We start from the raw sequence: 13,144 nt of genomic DNA on the forward strand, positions 1-13,144 counted from the left end.
AAGTGTAATCATTTAAGCATATGTGCAAAGTGGTTGTAACAATCAGCTTTGGCCAGAAATTGAGACAATCACTTTAGTTATGCACTTGTTAAGTATGCCATCTATGAAGGAATTAAATCAGTTTTGGCCAGATATTAAGACATTCATGTTTATGATGCACACTTAACATAGCTTTCGTAATACTTGAACGATAAGTAGATGTATCAAATCAGCTTTGGCCAGAAACGATACATCAGAAGCTCATTCAAGTTAAGCCATTTTGGTTTTGTAAAACATTATTTGATCCTTATTAATTACCTAAGTAATTACAAAAACCAATTATTTAGTAGCAAACCACCTGTTAGCGCGGATCGAACTCCGCGGTGAGTTCGCTAGGGGGTGCAGGGGGACAACGTGCCCCCGAGCTAAATCTTAGTTCACATTAAACAGCCTAAAATAATGAGGTTTTAGGTGAGATCTCGACTCAATTATGAGGTCTCGAGTGAGGTCTCGAGTCAAGTCTCAACTCATCTTGCAACGTTATGAGGTCTCGACTCATTAATGGTCTCGAGTCGCAACCTCAGTGTCACGAGTCGTAATCATGGTCTCGACTACTGTGTTTTATGAGATCTCGACTCCTTATGAGGTCTCGAGTCGCAACCATGGTCTCGAGTCGCAACCTTATGGTCTCGAGTTATGACCTTATGGTCTCGAGTCGAGACCTTTGTCTCGAGTTGTACAGATTTAAGCCCTTAGTCGAAACCTCAGTGGTCTCGAGTCGAGACCTTATGATCTCGAATCGAAATCATTGTCTCGAGTTATAAACATTTGAGAACACTTATGATTTCGAGTCGAGTTCTTGTGGTCTCGAGTCGAGACCTTTGTCTCGGGTGGTTAAAACTTATCTCGAAACTTCTGTTACAGCTATTAATGTGAAAACATAACCGAAAAATTCGAATTGTTAAGGATTTTGAGATATGGTTTCCTGTTTTAGTGATGATCTAATTTTATCATAATATTTCGAAAATTATAACTGTATATCTTTTAACAGTTTTCGAATAAACTTAACAGATTAAATTGGATCAAACAGGGAAATAACACTCAAAAACCAAATTGTATTCCAAAACATAAAAGAATTTCGAATTTTCCTAAGAACACATGATGAACCCTAAAAATAAAAACATGATTCTGGAACCCGAAACCTGAATTTTAAGGCTTTAAACAGATTTCGGTACAATTAAGATTTACCATTATGATTCCGAGTCATTTAAAAAACATTATTTTCCCGAAAAACATTGATTTCGGCACATATGACCCGAAAACAGCCGTGAGTTTCATTGAGTTTTCAAAACTTCTGTTTTCCAGATTTCAATCCCAGAATAATGGATACGAAAACAGAACTGACTAATCAACATATGCTCTGATACCACATGTTGATCAATTCTGTTTTATGATCAATTCTGTTTTAGGCATAATGGAAAACATGAAAACATACCTAATTGCAGCAGTACAGGCCAACAGAGAATCCAGATGGAGACACAGCAATAAGGTTTGACATGATTGTCATCTTGGTCTGGTTCCTCCTGAGGGTGCAATCTAATGATGGTGGTAAGAGAAACCGAATAAGGGAGTTCGGCTATGGAGAGAGGGGCGATTTCATAAGTGATGTTATTGTGATTAGAGTCTAACCCTTTAACCCTCTAATTATCTCCTTATATATGGACCCAAGAGGAAACCCTAATTAGTTAATAAGAGTAATTAGGCCCATCAACAATTACCAACTAATTATTTAATAGGATTGTTATATATTTTGATCCATATAATGTAAATGATTATAATGGCTACTAGATTAAATATAAAATATTTAATCTTACAGATTGGCCAAGAAAAAGAGAGATAAATCTGATTGGCCAACAATTTTCCTTTTAAGCGTGATTTAAAATCACGCCAGAGGGTTTTTTTTTTTTTTTTTTTTTGCGAAAAAACGCCCAAACACGCCCACGGGGGTGGGGTGCTTGGCTCTAGGAAAGCCAGATCTTGCCCACTACGCTTGGTCTAAAGGGCGAACAATTTCCCTTAAATCTTCAGATTAGATGAAAAGTAACATTTTCTCAGTCCTATACTCAAAACACAACCACAAGTCCACAACCAGGTACAACTAGCTACAAGTTGCAACCACTTTTCAGACTATAAGAATCTCAGGGAAGGGATGTGAATGGTTTTATAATACAAGGACCAGATTTGTAACTCAGTCAATCAAGGGGTCAAAAGCGACTTGCAGAAATCAGACAGAGGCGGGAAAACGAAAAGCCAGAGGAGAGAGAGAGAGAATGAAGGAGAGAGGTGCTACCGGCAACGGCGGAGGAGTACGGCGGTCGACCGTCGATAACCGCTATTCACAGTGGAAGCATCTCGTTCCGATTCTCTACGACTGGTTCGCTAACCACAACCTTATTTGGCCCTCTCTATCCTGCCGGTCCGTACTATACTCTCTGTTATCCGTACCTAGGGTTTTATACCGTCGTTGTTTTCGTCATTTTACTTTTAAGTTAACCTATTGTTTATATGTCTGATTTCAAATACTGTAGTTACATTCCCAATCATAGTTCGTAAAGTAACCAGTGTAGTGATGCGCAGTGTTTTTAGTTCTGATTTAAGTTTGCAATTTGTGCTGCATCTGTTTAACTAGTAGGAGGATATTAATGATGTGTTTTTATAAGATGAATTAATGGCCAAATGATGACAGTGAGTCAATACACATTTGACTTAATGGCTTTGGGAGTTTACATGATGTAATTATATGGATTAGGATCAAATACAAAGGATCCTAATTGTAAGAAAGATTTATAGAGTGACAAGTGTCCAATAACCTAAAAAAACCTACTACACAAAAAAGCCCCACTACAAAAAAAAAAAAAAAAAACTTAAACATCCACCACCACCAAAAACCTACCCCCCATCACCCACCCCAAAAATTTTTTTTTTTGTTTTTTTTTGCCGATGGGGTGGGGGGTGGGGGTTTAGGTTTTTGGGTGGTGGTGGTGGGTGTTTAGTTTTTTTTAGGTTTTTGGGGGTAGGGGTTAGGTTTTTTTTTAGGTTTTTGGGGGGTTAGGTTTTTTTGGTGAGGTATAGTTTTTTTTTTTTGGGGGGGGGGGGGGGGTTAGGTTTTTGGGTGGGGGTGGGTGTTTAGGTTTTTGGTGGTGATGTAGTGGGTTTAGTTTTAGGTTATTGGACACTTGTCATTCTATAAATCCTTCTTACACTTCTTACAATTAGAAGCCTTTGTAGAATAACTTGACCCGTAATTATATACCTAGTCATAATAATAACAATAGTTATATAACAAGTTCAGGATGATTAATGGCTTCTTGCACGTGTGATTTTTTTTTTTTTTAATAATCAACTGATGATAATGTAATATGAAATTACTGGACTGACCAAGTTGAGAATTATTCTTGCACTCAGGCAATTGGGTACATGTTAAGACACGATTAGACCTGTTTGACTGAAAAATACACCCTTTGACTTTTTAATTTTTAAAATAATTAAAATTACAATGTTAGGATCTATAATTTATTCATCTTTGTACATAAAACATAAAATTGTTTTATAAACATGAGGTAGAAAGTCGTTAAACGAGTCGTAATCATGTTTGAAACTTATGTTGTGCGCGCCGTCAGAAACCTGTTAAACCTGTTAAGACACGATTTGCCAGCCTTGGTATCATGTGTTTATATAACTGTATACGAGAGTAAGAGATGTGTTTATGTAATAAGTAAACATGTTCCCTGCTTATGTCATGCTGTGTCTATATATAATCGGATTTCAAGTGCCGGTGTACCTCCAAATGGCTCTCCCTTATGCCAGCTTTTAGTAACTGTGGGTCGTCTAAGTTTAACTAATTATCAATTTAGAGATAACCCAGATTGTGGGAGCTGTAACTTAAAATTTTTTGCAGTTTAGTGGAATTTTTTCTTTCTTTTTTTTTTTGTTTATAAAGAAAGGACACTCGATATCTGGTCATTTCACTTAGATTTAACATAGTTATTGACAAGCTTGTTCGTAGTGTTCATGTTGGATCTCTACACCGGTTATATTGTAAACTTGCTTTCTTAATAGATGGGGACCACAGTTGGAGCAAGCTACTTACAAGAACCGCCAACGACTCTACCTATCAGAACAGGTAAATAAAGTTTTCACCTAATGCATAAAGGATTTGCTGTAATTCACAAATGTTGTGTAGCCACCGACCTAGTTGTTAAAAGCCATCGCCTCTTGCGCCTAGGCCCATTTTTCAGGCGAGGCGAGGCAGTTGCGCCTTGAGTCGAAGAAATTGCGCTTTAATTCTCCAGGTGATGGTTCAGGTGCACATTCCTGCGAGATTCCTAGATTCCGGAGAGTTTCCGGCCAAATTTTCTAAATTCCGGCAAGATTCTCGCCAGATCCGTACTTTTATCCAAGGAAAACTACTTTTCTACACTAATACACTAATATTTTAGAACCTTTGGTACTAAATAAATGGTATAAAGTGTTATATAATAGATTTTGTTTATTTTATTTAAAGAATAGTATTCTTTTTCTAATACATACATTATACATAATATATTTTTAATTTTTTTTTCATTATGCGCTTTATTTTTCTCAGGCCCTTGCTTTTTTTGTGCTTTGCGCCTAGGCCCCAGGCGAGGCCTATGCGCCTAGGCCCCAGGCGAGGCCTATGCGCCTTGAGCGCGCCTAGCGCCTTTAATAATTATGGCCACCGATATGTAAAGAAAAAAGTATCTATCATTGTATGGCTGCTGAAGATGTACAATCTTGTGTTCATTGTAAATGTTTGCTTATTGTTTATTTCAAACAACTTTTGTCAACCCACATTCTATTATTTAATGTAGAAAACTGTAACCTTTGAATTTTTGTCGGACCTTTGCAACGAAACTAAGTTATTCAACACTTTTTTAGTAATATTAAATATAAATTTTTAGTAGTTGATGAAATATGTGATTCTTTTAGACCCCTAACAAATCTAAATTAAATTAAGGTTTATTATAACTTTGCTTGTATGAAAGCCATACTAAAATTATAATATTAAATTGTCTTTTTCTTGATATGTTTGGATGCAGTATGTGAATCTTTTTTTTTTTTTTTCTTTTTTTTTATACAGACTGATGGTAGCGTACCAAACACACTTGTGATAGCAAATTGTGAAATCGTTAAACCTAGGGTTGCAGCAGCAGAACACATATCACAGGTGAGTCCAACAGTGATTTGAATATTGAACCTTCTGTCCGATTTTGTTTTAATAACAAAGTTATGATTTTTGTAGTTCAATGAAGAAGCACGATCGCCCTATGTAAAGAAGTTCAAAACTATAATACATCCTGGAGAGGTAGTTTCGGTTGCAATTTAACCCCTTCCTGACTATATTAATGCTTCTGATGACTATTCTGCTATTAGCGTTTCTAATTTTCGGTATATCTTCGTAATCGAGCTCTTAATAAGTGGTAAACTGCAAGTAAATACGATGTACAGTTGCTTTTTATTCATACATGCAGCATACTTATTTTTTAACCATTAAATGCAGCATACTTACCTGTTCCAATTTCTTATCATAATATGCAATTCATATTATTAGAAGGTAAACATATGTAATTTTGTTTCATTAAATGGTAAAAACGGTAAGTATATTTCATTCCCAGACATTTTCTTTGTTTAATGACAATTGTTATTCATATTTATTATCGCCTACTAAATAATATTTGTATTTGCAGCATGTAATGAATATTTAATCCTATGTTTATTTTGACTTTGACTATATATGTTTAGGTGAATCGCATCAGGGAGCTTCCTCAGAACAGCAATATAGTAGCTACACACACTGATAGTCCTGATGTACGCATTAAATTATACACATCATTTTTTTTACTCATTTGGCTTGTTTTAATAGTCAAATCACTTCAATTTTATTGTGTTTTTTTCCTTTTTAAGTTACTTTTCTTCTTGCTTTATCTCTACAGGTCCTGATCTGGGATGTTGAATCTCAACCTAATCGCCAGGCTGTCTTGGGAGCCACAGCGTCTCGTCCTGATTTGGTCAGTTTTTTATATTTTGACCCATTCACTTATGAATGAGTTGATTTGGCATGTGTTTTATCCCGTATGGGTCAAATGAAAAAAGCTAAAAGGGGATTGACTCAAAGTGGTTGGATGTTGCTGACACCGATAATATTATAACTGTAATTAGCACATACTTTTCTTATAAGAAATGACAAATGAGTGTTTGTGTGTCAACCCAATCCTGTCTGGCCTGTTTCGGCCCATACTAAAAAAACCTGTTTCAAAACAACCGGTTTTGACCCGTTTGCTGCCCCGCCCATCTTTCCACCTCTAGCAGCTATGTACACATCTTACCTGTTACCCCAATGTCATCCCTTCTAAAGTATATGGAAATGGAGTTGTTGAATGCATAGTTATTAAAGGCGCGAAGCGCACTCTAGGCGCATTGGCTCCGATTAGGGCCTAGGCGATAAGCGTAAAAAAAGCGTGGGCCCGAGAAAAAAAAGCGCACTTAAATAAAAAAATTAAAAAGTTCATTAAGGGAATAAAGTACTCAAAACCAAAACAATAATTTTCATACTCGCACTTAAAAAGTCTCAAATAACAAAATACTTAAAACCAAAATGTTCATTATCATCTAATTAGTACCAAAACTTCTAAAAGAGTAGTGTATTAGTGTAGAAAAGTAGTACTAAATAGACATTTTTTATTTTATAAAACTACAAAAGATTTCTACCTATTAATTTAAATTTTAATGGCTTATAATAATTTTTTGTTCAGATGTAGTTAGATAAATATAAATTACAGGATCTGGTTCTAAATATTTTTTGGAAATTAAAAAGTTTAATAGTTTGCTAGAATCGTTTGTTTTGAGGTCTTATAAAGAGGAGAATATGAAGAATTTGTCATTAAAAAAAGACCTTAATTAGTATTAACTGCAAGAATTTGTCATTAAAAAAAGCCCTTAATTAGTATTAATTGCGCATTAAAAAGTATCATTAAATTTGTTTAGGCCTCATAAAGAGAACCCCTTATACTTTCTGTTGACTTTGCAGATTTTGATGTTCATTTTGGTTTATGTACTATAATTTGATTCTCTTTTATGCTGTTGACTTTGCAGATTTTGACCGGTCATCAAGAAAATGCCGAGTTTGCTCTTGCCACGTGCCGAAGTGAACCCCTTATACTTTCTGGAGGTGATACGTTATAACAGTGCCTTCTTGGACTACTTTGTGAAACATAACTATTTTAGCGGTGCTTAATGCTGACATACTAGAATGATTAATATCTAACATTCTAACGGGCCAATTGGAAAAAGTGTAAAGTTTGTTTCCGTTTCATGCATATTGCTCTTTAATAAGTTTTTTTCTCTTCTCTTGCATTGTTTTTATTGAGTTATTGTTCACGTTTTGAAATATTTAAATTATTTATGTATCCAATTTTGAGTTGTTTGTTGTATTGTCAGGCAAGGACAAATCAGTTGTCTTTTGGAATATTCATGATCATATATCTACATTAGCAACACAACCAAAGACCGATGGGCCTGGTGATAAGCCTTCTGAGAGCCCTATTGTTCAAGCAAGAGGCGTGTTTCATGGACATACTGATACTGTTGAAGATGTACAATTTTGCCCCTCAAGGTAATTGTCCACTGTTTTCATGTTGAAACTAGAGGTGGTCATTTTGACTCATGGGTCAAATAGTCAATTGGGTGTTTCTGTATAGAAATAGCATCTATGAATTATGATAGATCTGACTAACTGGAAGCTGGTTTGACTGCTGTTGACCTTGGTGCAGTGCACAAGAATTCTGTAGTGTTGGTGATGATTCTTGTCTTATTCTGTGGGATGCAAGAACAGGTTCTTCTCCAGTTGTCAAGGTAAAGGCTAAAGTCAATGGTTAGTTGACTTTGTTACTTGTAATCGGTTTGTTTTTGGGTGTCCTAATAAGGCCTTATAAAGTAAGCGGGTGCGTGCATATTATATTTTCAAATAGAATATAGACGTTGTTTTGACTGGTTTACGTATGAAGCAGTCAATCTCCCAGATTCGATTTATCGTTGAACTAATTTAGTTTTTGCATTTCTATTTTATGCATTTGTTAAAGACATGAGAAAAGGATTTGGACAACCCGACCCGGTTCGTTTCGAGCAAAAAAATTACCTGTTTCTGACTCGGAAGACACTAACAATTACTCTTGTAGTTATGCCCTCTTGTGTTTTGCAAATGTTTTATTTGATATAAGTTGTATATATGCATAAATCTATTTTTTCCCCTTTTGTAATTCTTTTGCAGGTTGAGAAAGCGCACAATGCTGATCTTCACTGTGTTGATTGGAATCCGAGCGATGAAAATCTTTTACTAACAGGGTAAAAAGCGTACAAACCGCCTTTTACTATATTACTTGCTCGTTAGAAATTTCTACATGCTAAAGTACGAACCATAAAGCTGGATTCTACAGAACCTGTTCCTGAGCTTAATTCAATTAATTTTTTTTAGGTCTGCTGATAACACTATTCGCATGTTTGATCGTCGGAATCTCACTGCAAATGGGATTGGATCACCCATCCACATATTTGAGAATCACAAGGCCGCTGTTCTTTGTGTACAGGTATAACTCAATTTTGTTTCCGTTACATGTTTTTTATTGAAGTTCTGCATCATTAAAAGATACGATTATATTTATATTTCAGTGGTCTCCAGACAAATCATCCGTCTTTGGCAGTTCGGCAGAAGATGGAGTCTTGAACATCTGGGATCATAATAAGGTGTTGATCTTATCTTTATCGCACAAAGACCCATTTATAACCAAACGGGTCAAAATTGTCACCTGTACTTTTTGTTTTGCTCTTTTTGCTTTTCTTTTCAATTATGTTTGCTTTTGAGCAGATTGGGGAACTTTCTGGTCCATCCACAAAACCGGCACAAGGCTTATTGTTCCGTCATTCTGGGCACAGGTACAAAAAGCTCGTTATTTTTATTAATTAGTTTCAGTTTGTTTATGGTGTAATATAAGCACTTATTCATAAGTATATTCATCCTTTTGTTCTCTTTTTTAGCGGGTACCGAAGTTCTTATATTTTTGGCAAAATTTTGATAAATCTTTTTTCCCATATCATACATTCGTTTCTGGGCCGAACATTTTCATTTTTATTGTTGAGGGGTCCTTCGGATATTTACTAGTTACTACCAATTGTAAACGACACATTCTGTTAAACACAATAGATGAAGTGCATCATGGCATTTGTGTAACTTGTATTGATATTGTTTCTTTTCGGTTTAGTCATAGTCTGTCACATTTATTTTTTCACATATGTTCTTCAAGATGAAGTGACTGGCGGTTGTGTAAAATGTAGGGACAAGGTGGTTGATTTTCACTGGAACGCACATGATCCATGGACAATCGTTAGTGTATCTGACGACAATGAAAGTACTGGTGGCGGTGGTACCTTACAGGTGAGTAACTTCTAGTACATTTCAAAACTCGGACTCAGAGTGGCAATTTTGTAAGGTTGAATTTATCGTAACGGGTTGATGGGTTGCAAGTACAAATGGGTTAAACGGGTTGGCATGTTAACCTTGTATTCTAAATTTAAATGGGTTGACGGCCGGCTAGTTAGTTTAAATGGGTTAAATTTGTCACAACCCAAACATGACTCGTTTATTTAAATTGGTTAAACAGGTCAACCCGGACACGACCTGCTTAATATAAAAGATTGAACACGACCACCCGAAACCTGATTATTTCTCATTATGTCAAACCTAGTCAAAATGGGTTCAAATGATTTTGTCCTTTTATTTATTTATTTAACACATTAGACACGAGTACAAGTACATGGTCATTAAAATACGAATCTAACGTTTGAATAAAGCCATTAGGGTCAAAATTTCCACCTCTACTATCTAGTTACTGTTTATAATCTTGTAACTTAATACAATATATTAATATTATTAATATTAATAGAGTTAATTACTGTTTTCGTCCCTGTGGTTTGTCAAAAATCACTATTTCAGTCCATTAGTTTAAAATCTGCGATTTCAGTCCCTGTGGTTTCTCTTTCATAACCATTTCAGTCCACCTCGTACCCATTTTAGTCCCTGTACTAACAGAATAAATGGATTGAAATGGTTACGAAAGTGAAACCATATGGACTAAAATGGTTACGAAAGTGAAACCACAGGGACTGAAATCACAATTTTTAAACTAATGGACTGAAATAGTGATTTTTGACAAACCACAGGGACAAAAACAGTAATTAACTCTTATTAATATGTAATTCAAATGCGTGCAGATATGGCGGATGATTGATTTAATTTATCGCCCACAAGAGGAGGTTATAACCGAGCTGGATAAGTTCAAATCTCACATTCTCACTTGCTCCTCAGAACAGAACTCTTAGGGTTCTTAAGATTATTATCACCTTAAGTTCATTGTATGGTTGTTTATCGTAGACTGTTGTTGTTAGCTTTTGAACTTAAACTGCAAAATCGGATTGCTTTTGGTAAGAAAAGGTGCAATCTGCCTTAAAGGTTATTTTATCTTGTGTGTTAGTTTTGGATATCTATTGTTTGATCTAAAAACTTTATATTAAAATATGCACTTAAGTTCTGATTTTATTTATTTCTAGTTTTAGAATTAATACATGTATCAAAGAATTAAATTAACGGCTAGATGACATGCACCATTTTGATGTCAGGAAGTTATGGTTTTGAAAGCAATAGTCATCATTTTTTTTTTTTGGCGCGGGTTTCGTAGTTTTAGGACTATAAATATACAAAATATAGCTTGACCTTTAACATGACGAAAAAAAATGGCTCATTCATGTCCTAACAAAAACATCTGGGAAATGTATTGTGCAATACGTTCTGAGATGAGTTGAAACTGGGGGAGGATACTGCCATACTGGTGGAACTTGTACTCGTGTAAAGGATGAAGATGGTGAATAGTATTATATTATATTAATATAATAATAGAAATGTGGTATAAGAAGTATTTAGTCAAACTTCTTCATCACAGCCATTTTTTCTTTGCAACTTGAAAGGCATTCTAAACACTTGTTTATTTTATTTTGTTTATTGATCAATTTATATTTATAGTTTTCAGATACTTTACTTAATTTGTCCTATAGAGATTTGATTGTAGCGTTTTTTTTTTTTTTAAATTATGTCTGGTCATGCTTTTTGGTGTAAACCTCAGGGACGTAAATTGACATTTACCCTTAGTTTTTTTTTTTAAACAACAAAAAGGTAAAAAGGTAAAAAGTGAAAATATAAAAATATTAAAATAGATATTTTTATATAAAAGGTACAGAGTAAAAATACTACAAGAAAAAAAAAACATCAAAATAGTTCATTTTATATAGAGTTAATAGTCAAAATGGTCCCTGAGGTTTGCTCACTTTTGCCACTTTAGTTCAAAATCCAAAATTTTTAAATTTAGGTCCCTGAGGTTTGCATTTTGTTACCATTTTAGTCCAAATTTCAAAAACTCATTTTTTGACTGTTGCAACCAGTCTATTTTGTCCTTTTGTGCAGGGGAATTTTGGTCATTTTTATGAATTATTATAACAAACTTAGATCAAGAACCTAGAATAACTCTGCGTAAAAGGACAAAATAGGCTGGTTGCAACAGTAAAAAAGGGGGTTTTGAAAATGCAAACCTCATGGACCCAGATTTAAAAATTTTGGATTTTGGACCAAAGTGGCAAAAGTAAGCAAACCTCAGGGACCATTTTGGCTATTAACTCTTTTATATATATGATTTAATAGGTTATCTTTTTTGTTTAAATGAAAAGAAATATTATATAAACATGTTTAAAATACGAATGTTTTATCTCTACGATTCTACGGTTATAAAAATAACAAAGTATTTAAACTTTAGTTATATGAAATTAAAGATAAAGATTTTGGAAAGGATTAATTTTAAAGCCAAGGATTTCTATTTTTGAAAAGTCATATAAGACAAGATACTTTAACAAATATTGAAGGATGATGAGTTTTTGATATTTTTTGTTGTTGAAAATATTTTTATTGCAAAATAAATATTATTTATAAAACTTTTAAATAACATTTAAAGTTTCATAAAAAAATTGTGAGAACGTTTTCATGCTTATGATACTACCTATTTAACTTTTTTTATTCAACTCGTGTATACACGGGTTTGTAACCTCGTAATATTATATATATATACACACATAAAAGCACAAGCCCCTGAGGACTCTCGAATTCTTAGGAATGACCCTAGGTAAAAGAAAATTTTAAGACTGCCCATTTTTACTAGCCGCACCGGGCCCCTCAAATTTTCAAGGACGGATTTAGTTAAAAAAATTAGGATACCCCTAAATTTTTTTTTCTAGTTCCGCCACTGGATACTGGTGGAACAAAGTTAACGAGTGTGGGGACCAAATTTGTAATATTGAAATTCAAGAATCAAACTTGAAATATGCTTTAAAGAAAAATACAATGACCATAAGCATATGATATGATCAAAATCTATCTTGTATCTTTTGTGACATTTGATAAAGAAATTCAAATCGAGTCTTGGGACTTTTTTACATTTAAAAAAGGGTATAAGAGGCTCGTGCACAAAGAGTCACGTGAATCGACCCAGCCTCTCCTGCGTGAATGTGAGAGAGAGCTAAGACAAGCACCGGGTAAGCACTAACCATCAACATGTTATTTTAAAAAAAATATTATATTTCTTTTTAACAAATTCAAGAATAACATATGTTTGGTTTTGAAATAAAATGATTATTATTATGTTTATTTTTTTAACCCTGTTTTGTCCCCAACCCAACGGAAGGGCGATTCCTTCCCCCACCGCCAATTCGCCACCACTGGCATCGAAGGTATCTGTAAAAACTTCCATTGCGAATCCTCCATTTTGGTTGAGTTTGAAGATGGGTTTTTGCATAGATATAAAGCCTAGAAACCTACACTGTTGTTAAGGGCCTTCATCATTTGTTAGTATATATAATAAAAATATATACTAATAATAATAGGCCTGTCCTTTTAGCTTACGAAGCCCAAGTGTCCGACACACCCAAGACCAAGAAGAAAATGAGCGGCCCATTTTATCAGCGTTTCTATTTCATATATATTTCTTTTAATTTA

At 34.5% G+C, this 13,144-nt stretch overlaps 1 protein-coding gene across 1 annotated transcript; it reads left to right on the forward strand.

Moving 5' to 3' along the window:
• Positions 1-2,209: 2,209 nt before the first annotated feature.
• On the forward strand, positions 2,210-10,640 carry LOC110908826 (WD-40 repeat-containing protein MSI4). Its single transcript, XM_022153816.2, has 15 exons — positions 2,210-2,455; positions 4,099-4,162; positions 5,141-5,227; positions 5,303-5,365; positions 5,803-5,868; positions 5,994-6,068; positions 7,153-7,228; positions 7,498-7,672; positions 7,830-7,911; positions 8,327-8,400; positions 8,531-8,642; positions 8,725-8,799; positions 8,921-8,988; positions 9,388-9,487; positions 10,324-10,640. Exons 1-15 carry the CDS (start codon positions 2,310-2,312, stop codon positions 10,429-10,431), a joined length of 1,371 nt encoding a protein of 456 aa, XP_022009508.1. The 5' UTR covers positions 2,210-2,309; the 3' UTR covers positions 10,432-10,640.
• Positions 10,641-13,144: the final 2,504 nt, after the last annotated feature.

The sequence above is a fragment of the Helianthus annuus genome, chromosome 2, assembly GCF_002127325.2.
Source record: "Helianthus annuus cultivar XRQ/B chromosome 2, HanXRQr2.0-SUNRISE, whole genome shotgun sequence".
In the NCBI taxonomy this organism is placed as follows: Eukaryota; Viridiplantae; Streptophyta; class Magnoliopsida; order Asterales; family Asteraceae; genus Helianthus; species Helianthus annuus.

Excerpts from the sequence above, each read along its gene's own strand:
- LOC110908826 (XM_022153816.2), top strand. The coding sequence starts at position 2,310 with ATGAAGGAGAGAGGTGCTACCGGCAACGGCGGAGGAGTACGGCGGTCG. Across the intron at positions 4,163-5,140 it reads GACTCTACCTATCAGAACAG|ACTGATGGTAGCGTACCAAA; the intron begins GTAAATAAAGTT and ends TTTTTTATACAG. Across the intron at positions 8,989-9,387 it reads TTCCGTCATTCTGGGCACAG|GGACAAGGTGGTTGATTTTC; the intron begins GTACAAAAAGCT and ends TGTAAAATGTAG.